The sequence below is a fragment of the Thermobia domestica genome, chromosome 5 (genome assembly GCF_964235325.1).
Source record: "Thermobia domestica chromosome 5, izTheDome1.hap1.1, whole genome shotgun sequence".
Lineage (NCBI taxonomy): Eukaryota > Metazoa > Arthropoda > Insecta > Zygentoma > Lepismatidae > Thermobia > Thermobia domestica.
Genome location: NC_137458.1, coordinates 151,601,286 through 151,613,645, shown reverse-complemented (window position 1 = coordinate 151,613,645; position 12,360 = coordinate 151,601,286). Strand labels below are relative to the sequence as shown.

The window sequence follows — 12,360 nt, the reverse complement described above, 5'->3', positions numbered from 1 at the left end:
CGTCGAGGATTGTTAGTTGTTTAACTGTTCAATTCTATTCACATTTTTGTTGTGCTGATATGTTCTTACATGTCTTCTATTACAATTCTGTTAAGAATTAAGTTCTTTTATCTTGTTCTGACATTATTTAATTGTTGATGATAGAACTATAAAGTTACAATAGACTACTTTCCTTTTTATTATTATAATTATTACTATTTGTAGGCTGTATACATGGTTTGGAGGTGATGGGAATGACCTTTAAAATGATGCCTTTGTTTGCTTCTGAAAGTAATAGAGAGGCAGGAATAATCTTTAAGCTTTTTACAAGGTAAGGACATTATCAATTATTATTGTATAATAACCTACCAATGGTTCGAGTTGCCATACTACCCGATTTTAGCGGGAACCACCCGATTTTCAGGTCCTATTTTTCTTCCCCGCTTAATCATGTCTTAATCACGAAAAACCACTCGCTTTTTTGCATTGGAGAAAATGCATGATACAATATGAAATACGTATCATGTGTAGAATTTTGTGATAAGATTTTATGCAATCGAGATTTTTTTTAAAGAAAGTTAAAAATAGTGAAAAATATGTTTTTTAAAAAAGTGGCATAATCATACACATTTTGGTTCAGCTACTAATACTAATATATGGTGGTTTGAATACTAATGTATGCTCTCATGGGTTCGTATTTCTTTGATGACCATTCTATCCAGTTCAGCTGAACAAGTCTGTTTTTACATGTGTTCACCTAGTATTTATATATTGAGAAATGATTGCAAATTGAATTATGGTATCCTTAGCACTTTATTTAGATTAGATTCATTATTAATATTTTTTTCTTTTAAAATGTTCATGCTGTATTTCATATATTGTGAAGACGTGGTAATTTTGTATCTTAGTACGATTTCAAGTATCAATTTATAAAAATGATTAGAAATTTTATAAGAGATTGACCAAGATTCCTAAATACATATGTTTTACTTTTCTTATGATAAAAATTTAGAAATCATTGTGTGTTTCTTCGAAAACCGTATGAACAATATCTGCCATTTATCGATTAAAAAAAAAAAAAAAACCTTACAGATATCTTTACAATTACAGGTATCTTACTGTAATACTCACTTTACAATTCGAGACTCGCATTTATTGAACTCAATAAAACATTAAAAGCAAAACCTAAATTTGCTTTACTTTAGTTTCGTTAGAAAATTATATTCGAAGGGTCACATAACAAAGAAATCACTTTTAAAAAAAATTGTCCAAAGTATCCTCAGGTCAATATTTGTAATACACAAATTCACATCAGTATTTACAGTTTAGAATCTCCCGCTTTTCTAATTTTAAAATATGGCAACCCTACCAATGGTACTTGTAATATACATTGAGAAAATAATGCATTCTCACTAAGAAAAGAATACGGGACAATGCGTAATTAAGACATAGTGAGTTCAATTCTGCTGCTGCTATTACTACTACTAATAATAACCTGTACTTTCATACTCGTATAAAAGAGTAAAAGTGACTCATTCACTTACCAAACGCCCAGACAATACTACTATAGCTAGAGATGTAAAATTTGAACTGAATATTCTTTTTGCTACGATAGCAAGGGTTTTAAAAAAGTTTTTTTTTTTTCAGAAATCCAAATTCCAAAGTGCTAAAGGAGGGCATTTCCTTTTGTTTTCTTTCTCTCTCTCTCTCTGTGTGTGTGTGTCTTTCACTCACTTTTTTTTTTTGTCAAGAACACAGTATCACGAATTCCTGAAATTAGGGAGATAAAAATTGTATATAAATTCCTCACTAAAAGCAATCGAGTATGTATTTCAGTGTTTTGAAAAATTTCGTTCCAAAAGGGAAGAAGTGGGTCAGTTTTATATTTAAATTTGTGATTTTTAAAAAAAATCCAGAAATGTCCCAATGTGAAAAGTCACTTAAGTTGGAGGCGTGAAATTTGATACACGAAATCTTAATTAAAAATTAGGCGTACGTACCGTACGTGTTCCAGCGTTTTTGAAAGTTCCACCTCTAATGGGAGACAGGGGACAGCTTCTGTTATATTCTAATTTCTAATTCCTTACTCAGAATATGCCTAAGGTTAGGATTCGCTGAAGGATTCGCAGAGGTGTGTAATTCAGTGTATTAACTCTCGCTAACGCTCTCGCCTTCGGTGGGAGCGGTCCTGGGTTCGATTCCCGGTGGGGGCACTCGGTCGAAAAAGTTTAAAACGCTTTTTCAGGCCAGCCACCCTGAATGTAGTTTTCCTGGGTTTTCCTCATTCACACACTAGGCAAATGCCAGGGTGGTACCTAGCTTATAGGTCCCAGATCACTTCCTTCCTTCCCTTTCCCCGGATAGTGTGCTCGCCGAGGGACTTCATCCCTCAAAACGTGACGGGCTAAATGGCCTTAGATGCCGAAAGCTCAGAAATCTAAATTCTAAATCCTAAATCCTCAGTGTATTATCTCGTGATTAGAAATGAGCAAGCATATGTTTCTGTGCTTTCTAAAATTCCTCTTCAAGAGGGGGCTTTCTACAATATTTAAATTTCCGCTTTATATTCATTAAAACCTTATTATTGTCGTTCGAAGAGTGGGTAATAATATAATAATATTGGGTAATAATACGTATTCTGCTGGTAATAATATAAAGTATGACTCAATTAATAAGAAAAACCTGCTAGCTGATCTGAACAGAATTTCAACTCATATGATATACGTAGACTCACAGTCAAGAAATTAAGCAATGAATTGACCACTGCAAATGAAACGAAATTGCTACTGCAATACTACATGAACAACATGAATAATCTAAGGTGTACATAACAGGTATAGTAGTAAGTCAATCTTAAATAAGAACCTTGCTTAAATAACGGGAAAACGAGGATAGATGACCCAATGGATACAGCAACTAACACGCTCAGCAATACATTGAACGTAATGCAATTCCAGACAGCAGGGACTACGTGTCTTTGGTTCATAATTGATCAAGTCAGCGGTTACTGTAATAAATTACCCAGTGGAACATATACTGTATATCTTAAAAGTCGTTCTATGGTGAATCGTCAAGATACAAAATACTGCATCATTGTCGCATAGAAATATTGTAGTATATTTTATTACTCTATCGACATTGTACGCATGCAACTATTAAATACTATAGGTAATTTATTATATGGTAGATTTTTTAAAAATGATTTCAACCAGTACCATAGTGATATGCATTATATTCTGGATTGAAATTAAGCCCCAAAAATGTAGTTGTATAGCTTTTGGTCTCATTTCTTGTCTAATAGCACAATTACTGTTCTAAAGATGATTGAAGGATAGTGTGGATTTCTGTACGGTGGAATAGGGAATGTATTGAAACTGCTATTTGTTGTTGAGTATGTTTCCCTAAGTGTGCAAGATTTCTATCTTAATATGTTACGTTTTGAAATCAGAATGCTACTCGACACAGTCAGTAATTTTTTTTTTTAAAGATTCTCTGTATTAGGTCCCTTCTTAAATTGTCGTCGTTGGATGGGAAGCCCTAAGAAAAACTGTACTGGCTGGTACCGGTACATTTAAAAAAAATATCATTTACATTGTAATGTGTTAATAGGTTACGATTTGAATTTTTCGGATCAAATAACTATGTAGACCAAAACTTTAAACCTCAAATTAATTTAGCCAATGCTAAAAAAAAAAAAAAAAAAAAAAAAAAAAAAAAAAAAAAAGAAAAAGAAAAAAACGTGTGTGGCACCCGCATGACTTTCGACCCTGAGCGTTGCTCTCATGTAGGCCAATCAACTTATGGCAAGTTATCAGTGCTTCGATTCAGCTTTATGCCCTTTAGTTAAACTATAACTTTAACAATATGTCGAACATTCATCCACTAGAAGCAAGTTTCTCACCGCAAGTTCGGCAATAGCGTATCGCAAGCTCATTGGTTCACACTAAACGTTAATTCATTTGTCATATAATTAAGGTAAAACGAAGAGAGACATCGAACATTCTCATAACTGAATAGAGAATCACACTTTTCATCTTTACTTTTGTGGAAATTTATCTACGTGAAAACTTAACTAGAAGCTATGTACTTTAAGAAAAAAAAAAGCATCCATTGGGAATTTTTTCAATAGATTTCTTTTTCCTTAAAAAATTACAGAAGCATTACAGAATTTTGGGTACCATGAAAAACACAAGGAGAGATTCCGCACTAAATCATTTTTACTTCCCCAAGTTCTTCACACGAATATTCTTTTTCTAGAATCCAGGTAGAGTGTTCCATACAAATTGTACGTTCTGTGTAAATACTTCGAACATGTAGCACACTGAATCCAGTCAGATTTGGAAGCCGTCGAGGAGGTTGTTTTTCCTACATTTCACACACTTGTTGATGTTTTGTTCAGGTCCACTCTGTGTAGCGATGTCTCTCCTTTTTTTACCGTATAGGTAGACCCAGCCTGACTGAATTGAAACTCACTAATTACTATTCATAATACACTATCCAGATACTGAAAAAGTCGATCTTTGCTAGTTTAATAAAGCTTCAGAATAACACATACTTGGCATTTTTTAGTGATAGGCTCAAAAACTGTTTTCTATAAAAACGAATGGTTCGGTTTTCTATAAAAAAAAACGTTGTGCTTCTTCGTTAACTTGTTTGAAGAAAAGTTGGATGAAACGGAAAACTGTTTCTTTGGAAAACTAAATTGATTTTTAAAGAAAATCGAAACAAGTTTGGGTAAAAAGCGCACTGTTTTCTGGAAAAAACGAAATGCCAGTTTTTCGATTTTTCCAAAAACGAAAACGTTTTCTCGATCTCATTATTTATTTTCTAAGTATTTACTTTTATATTCATAAGTGGACTTAAAAGTTAAAAAGTTTGATCAAGCGTAGCGCATAAGTTTTATATTCCAGTCAAGTGTGAGTTTGCATTTGCATTTTTTTTTTTAATTTTCTGACTTATTTCATGTTTAGCAGACTCTTAAATAGGCAAAAATTGTGTTCTGTGCCAAATTGTCTGAAACCCATAAGATTTACGTTGACTATGTTCTATGATGGTAATATTCATTAACTGACTTGTACTTCCATTTCTGCTGGTTGCAACTTACTATTTAAAGTGAGATCATACTTATGTAGCACGTTCGATGTTCTAGGGATGGAACCGAAATATGGTGTCCAGAGCGTGAATTCTTGTTACCACGGCATGGTGTGTTCACAGGTTGTGGATCAAGATGGCCTTTAGATATAGAAGTTAGCTGCAAATGTAATGACTAAGCGTTCGTGGACAAATGACAAGGGGTGCTTCCCCTGCTTAGGAGTTTGACGTGAAGCTAGCAACCTCATCCTGTACAAAAGGTACTTATTCAGAAACCACTTACACCATTCCAATTTTGACTTTACACCCCCAAACTAAAAATCCTGGCGGAATCGCTGCTTAATTGTCGTATTAGAACTCACTGTAAAACCACTAAAGTAACACAAGTATGACAAATATTGAGGATGTCGAGAGAAAACAAGAAATATCATAAAATGGGCTTATTGAGGAAATAGTTTTAATTCCTTAATAGCCGACTGTTTAAACGGATCACCAAATATGTAATATTGTTTACTGTGGTCATTTATTAGTTGGAGAAGGCAACCGGATGGCACCTATGTCCCACTTCCGCTCTTCTAAATACCACTGTTGAAAAAAAAAGGCAAAAAAAAATGTTACCTGGAATATTGAAATTTTCATACATTGCCAAATTTTTATGAAATTTCTTTTTCTTTCCCAAACGTTTATGAGAAAAGAGGAGGACGAAAAAAGTACTAGATTTGTTAGTGAACGTACTAGAACACTAAAATGTAATAAAAGGTACTAAATCTAGTACGAAAGTACTAGCGGTAGTCACACTGGCATTGATAACTTGGCACGACCTCAGCAAAGTAAAATGGGCATGAGTCTCAGAACATGGAATATAGGAAATCTTTATAGAGAAGGGGAGTTAAAACCCGTATCGAGTGAGTTAGAGAAATATAGGATGAACTTGATAGGAGTTAAAGAAGTTACATAATTATCGAGGGATCTTCCTTCTGTCAACATCCTATAAAGTCCTCTCAAACATTCTGTTAGCAAGATTGACCTCATACGCAGACGAAATCATTGGAGATTACCTATGCGGATATAGGCGAAATCTATCAAATATCGACCAGATATTTACCATTCAACAAATACTCGAAAAGAAATGTGAGTACAGTACTCCGGTACATCAATTATTTATTGATTTTAGAAAGACCTATGACTCGGTAAGGAGGGAGACATTGTACAACATTCTCACAGAATTTGGAATACAGAAAAACAAGATAGATTAATTAAGATGTGTTTAAATGAATCCCAAAATAAAGTGCGAGTAGAAACATACTTGTCCACTAGATTTCGTCAAAAATAGCTTGAAACAAGGAGATGAGTTGTCTACATTTTTATTCAATTTTGTTCTGGAGTCCGGTATAAGGAAAATCAAACATAGTAACCACACCCTAGAGCTGAATGGTATTCACCAGGTTATGACATATGCTGATGATGTAAATCTCATAGGGAATGATTGAAGAGTAATAGAAAGAAATATAGAGGTATTATTAAACGTTTTGAAGGACATGGCTTTAGAAGTAAATACAGAGAAAACTAAACACATGCAAATTCTTTAAGATCGTAATACTTCAAATTATGGATGCGCAAAAATATGAAGTAATACTTTCGACAAAGTGGATACTTTCAAATATCTAGGATCAATATTAACAGACCAAAACCATATTCACAAAGAAACTAAATGTCGACTGAAAGCAGGGAATTCGTGTTTTTAAATCCAAAATGTATTTTAATGTATTTTATTTTCTCGAATTCTATTGAAGAGTTTCAAGTTTAGAATGTATAAAATGATAATCTCCTTTTAAGCTGTATGGTTGCGAAACATGGTCGCTTACTCTGAGGGAACGCTTTTAGTCGAGTCAGGGCTGGATTAACTCATCTGAAGGTCCGGGGCTAGAAAAAATATGTGGCCCCTACTGACTTCATCTAATACATTTCTGTGAAAATACAGTAGGAAAGTTAAGGGAATATGTTTCATATTTTTGGTCATATTTTATTTTATGGTGATGATTGTATCTTCATGATTCCTTTTAGATAGCCAGTTGAGATTTTGAACAGAGTGGAGGTCCTTGTTCACTTGGAGGCCCGAGGCTATAGCCTCCCTAAGCCCCTCCCTTAATCCGGCTCTGGTCTGAGTACTATTTATCCATTTTACTTCATTAAAATCCTTTTTAGTGTATTTTATTCGAACTTTTGTTAACAAGACAATAACATTGAACAATTTCAGAAAAAAATCCGTCCTTTTTCAAGCGCATTATATAAAATACATTCCTCTTAAAAGTACTTTTCATGGATATTTAATAACAAAAGTGTAAAGTATTTTTCATTTCTCGGTGTACACCAAGAATTCGATAAAGAAATGGTAGTCTAACTTTCTTAGTTATTTCTTTACGCACAAATGACGACGTGCGCTACATTGTATCTACGTATGTATATAATCGAATAACATTGCGTGCAGGTGAATGCTTGACAGTAACCTTTCAAGGTAAGTAGGTTTCTAAGTCAAATGAAAATTCCCATCCTGTCAAGAGGCAATGAACTACACGGCTGTGTTGTTACGTAACAGCCACAACAAGTACAGTCGGCCTCTGTTCCGTGGACACATATACAGATGGTGTGACATTGACCTTGGAGACGAAAGGAAAAACATTAGTGAAAGTGAATTCATTAACGAATTTCTTTTACATTCACGACATTCCACAAATCAATGAAAATTTATTTCCTGTTGAGTAAAAGAACAACATTTTACTAAAGGGAGTTTGGCAATGTGCTAAATGCGACTCCTTTCGAGTGAAGGTATTTTTTGTAAATGGATGTACAGGGTGTCCCTGAAAGGTTATTTTAACATGGGCACAGATTGGTTATTCTAAAGCCTTCCAACACATACATGCTCGAAGGATAAATGGACCGAATCATAAAACGAGTAGCAGTGTCACACGAAGGATTTGATTTTGAGTTTAGCATCCCTCTCAGCAGCGAGGCTATATGAGACATGGACCTACAGTTTAATGTGGGATCCGAACTACATGAGCTCCGTCTGGGATCCAGGAGTTTGGTTTGCATGGCGTGATATTTTGTCGTTCAACATTGAAACCGGTTTTAATAGAGAGGTAGAATGGAGATAGAATGTATTCTTGGGACACTTAATTTATTACAGAAAACCATTTCTCACTATCTATTATATTTTTTACTATATAGTGATCAATGAAATGATTGATTTTCCCACTTCCAGCTTGAATAGATATATAAGAAAGAAGATGGTACCTATTCTTAGAACGCTCAATCGATTATTTTCTTTTAAAATAAATTTAAAAAAAAAACACTTCTCGCTATCTCTTGTTGTTCTCGCTCTTTGTAGATCATTATTGAAACCGGAAATCGTACTGGATTTCTATCGCTTCTGGTTTTAGTAGAGAGTTAAGGAAGAAGATGAAATGTATTATTGACACACTTAATATATTACAGGAAACTGCTTCTTACTTCGTATGACCGCTTTGCTCTATAGTGATGAAAGGGAAAAACAATAATGGTTGATTTGTACTATTTCTAGTTTTTTTTTTTTTTTTATCAGCTCTATCAACGAACTCGGATCTTAACTTCTGATTCTCTACACCAGTGGTTTCCAATCTGTTTTTTACTGATGACGCCTTACTGAACGCACACCACATCTCGATACAGTTTTTTAAAAAATTTTTATAAGATTATAATTATTAATTATTCTGCCTTTCGGCAGGTCCTGGACTAATGAGGATTTCTTTTTTCAAGTTTAGATTTGGACCTAGAAATGTTTCTTCTAGGTTTCTATATCTTCAGCTTCCTCTTTTAACTCCCAATATTTTCTTCTTTTTCTCAAATCATCAATGAGGTGTGTTCTTCTTTCTATTCCTCGTTTCCCTTTCATTTTTCCTTCTATGACGGCGTGAAGAAGCCAATTTCTTCGCAAGATGTGTCCAATCCACTGGCATTCCTACAAGTATCCTCTTCTCTCCTATCCGTTTTAAAACATCTTCGTTTGTTGCTATCTCTGTCCATTTTATCTTTTCCATTTTCCTCCAACACCACATTTCGAGGCTCTCCAAATATCTCTTCTCTAACTTCCGTATGTCCAAGTCTCTGAACCATACAATCCAATGCTCCATATATTGAATTGTAACTTTTTCCTAAGTCCCATATGAGGCCTGCTAAGCGTAAAAATCATAAAAATACTTCCCAAATACTTGAAATTATCGACCTCTATTTATAAGCTTACAAGGTTATAAAGTAACTCTGAGTATTATTGCTATCGCTCGAAGTTTTGACCGATAGTCTACCCCGAAATTGATTTTAACTGATTATAAAATCCTTTATGATTTTTAAATTCTATGGACCTGCGCGATGCATTATTTTGTCACGACACACTGGTTGGGAACTATTCCTCTGAACTTTGACGAAAATTCATCGTAATCTATAAAGTAGTTCTTGATATGTTTTCTGTTCTGGACGGATGGAATCAGGGACAAAGTAGAGCTTTGGTAAACCAAACTCTTTAATTATGGTTGATTTGACTAGTCACCAATATGAAGTCACTGCTGAAGAGAAGTATATATATATAAAAAAAAGTGTTATGAGAAAATTTGCTGAACCCTCAAATCTTGCTCACAATTTGCTGACCTGTTGGCCCATGTGAAAATACGGCTCTGGCAGTACTTACATTAGTGTAACTACCTCAAGCTGCTACATAAGGCGTTCTTTGACCATGCCAATTACCTAATATCATGTAAATAGTAGGTCTATTTTTAGAACATAGAAACAATTTCCAAATGTCTACTTGCTTAATAAAACAACATTCGTATTTTGATCTCATAAATGGTGCTCTCATAAGTTACTGATTGTTTTGTTTGTCGAGCAAAAGTAGTTGTAAGTACACTTGTCTTTAAAATATATATAATATTTATTGTTATAATATATTGTATATTATTATATTATTTGATAACGAGCAAATGGATATTCGGAAATTGATATTGTGGAGAAAACTTTATACTTTCTACTATTTCCTAATAAAATATCTCTCATTTAGTTCGAATAGTACGTCGGTAGTGAGTTGTGGGAATTCAGAATTTGCATTTCGGATATTTAACATAGAACTTCCATAGGAAGCAACCAAGAAAGAAATACCTTTCCAATTAGAAGCAATGTCACTGAATATTTCCCTTTAGATATATGTAAAATATGTACTGCTTAATATTACAATCAAAATATTGTTTTATATACAGGAAGAATCCTAATGAGCACCAAAAGCTAAGTATAGATGATGAATATGCCTTGAAAACGTCTTACTTTAACAGAAGCCTTCCTACAGCAGTTTACATTGCTGGATTTATGTCTGGAGAAACATCAGAATCAATTAAAGTAGTCAAAAGAGGTAAGAAATAAAAATAACAATAATTTATGAATATCTAAAGCGTATATTACGTTGTAATTTGTGCTTTTGTTTTATATTTTTATAGAATATCGAAGTTATAAAGATAAGCTATCAAAAATAATTTCAACTACTACTTGGAGTTTATAAGGAAAGTCAAAGACCAGGGCCTAGAGTTGAAAGGTACTCAGCAGGTTAGAGTGTATGCTGATGATGTATATTTAATAGGGGATGATAGGAGAACAATAGAAAAGAATGCAGAGATCTTATTAAACGCTTGCAGGGACATGGGTTGAGAAGTAGATGCAGAGAAAACTAAATGGAAGTTCGTCGGGATCGTAATACTACAAATTATGGATGCGTTAAAATATCAAATAATACTTTTGATAAAATGGATACTTTCAAATATCTAGGATTAATATTAACAGACGAAACCATATTCATGAAGAAATTAAATGTCAGCTAAAAGCAGGGAATTCTTGTTGTTAATGAGTTCGAAATATCTTAGCGTCGTGAATTTTGTCGAGGAATTTGCAGCTTAAAATATATAAATCGATAATCATGCCTGTTGTTCTGTATGGTTGCAAAACATGGTCACTTACTCTGAGGGAAGAACGCAGACTGAAGGTATTTGAAAAAATCTGAGACGAATATTTGGACCCCAAGAGGAATTGGAATGGCCGAAACTTCATAACGAGGCTATATAATTTATATCATTTACCAAACATTGTTAGAGTCATCAAATCTAGGAGGTTCAGGGGCAGGTCATATTACCAGAATGGAAGAAAGTAGGAACGCTTTCAAAGTCTTAACTGAAGTCCAATCGGAAAACGACGATTAGGAAAACCTAGGCGCAGATGGGAGGACAATATTAAGATGGATCTCGCAGAAACAGGAATACAAAGTAGAAACTGGATCTATTTGGCTAAGGACAGAAGTCAATGGAGAGTTTTTGTGAATGCGGCATTGGACCTCAAGGTTACATAGGCCATAGAGTTAGTTAGTTTTTATTTGCATTTGTATTATTCACTATAATATTAATCAGGAAGATTATAAGGAAGATCACTGTAATATTAATTTTCTGTGGCTTATAGAGTTTTGTTCAAATTTTGTGTTTGCCTACAGTATTACTCTGCATAAGTTTGATTTCAAGCAGTATCATACACAGAAATTCATTGATGAGAAGGGAGATTCTTGCCCTCAAGTTTACATAGTTTCAGGTGTTTGTATACATATCTTAATGCGATAGATGTTTATTTTAGCATAAATAGTATCTTTCTGAACTGGTTGTAAAACCCATATTTTCCTCTTTAGCACGCCACTGATTTAATGAATTAAATGCAATAAAAATAAAAATATAAACTGTTTTGAGAAAGTATAAAATTATTTTAAGTTGCTTAATAAAGTTTATTAAAAATGTTGAAAGTGCATTATCGAATGTTCATGTTTTATCCTTTCATTGTAGCCTACATGAAAAGAGGAGATCATAACTTCATAATTGTAGATTGGAGTGAGTTATCAGCAGGCCCATGGTACGGCGTGGCAAAGAATAACATAATCCCTGTGGGGAAATATACAGCACGGTTGATTGACTATCTTGTAAGCTTTGGTGTACCACTTGACAGTTTTCATGTTATTGGAATGAGTTTGGGAGCCCACGTGGCAGGTGTTGTTGGAAGACACATCCAGTCTGGAAAACTTAAAAGAATTACAGGTAAGACAATGTGATGTTATGCCTCTTGGGTCACTATATTGATAAAACACGCTTAAATCGGTTTGTTTTTCTATTTTATTTTTAGTAATCCAAAAATTACAATTTCTTTCTTTGTAGTTATTAATAATAATTTAGTTTACTCTTACCT

General features: G+C 33.8%; 1 protein-coding gene across 4 annotated transcripts in view; it reads left to right on the top strand.

Moving 5' to 3' along the window:
* The window catches only part of LOC145686182 (lipase member H-A-like), a 68,907-nt gene that overhangs the window by 31,133 nt on the left and 25,414 nt on the right, over window positions 1-12,360 (top strand). For all 4 annotated transcript variants that reach the window (XM_081759205.1, XM_081759204.1, XM_081759206.1 and 1 more), the window contains exons 2-4: window positions 205-310; window positions 10,353-10,501; window positions 11,964-12,212. In XM_081759205.1, coding sequence (XP_081615331.1) covers window positions 228-310; window positions 10,353-10,501; window positions 11,964-12,212 — 481 coding nt within the window. In that variant the 5' untranslated portion in view covers window positions 205-227. The remainder of the gene's footprint in view (window positions 1-204; window positions 311-10,352; window positions 10,502-11,963; window positions 12,213-12,360) is intronic.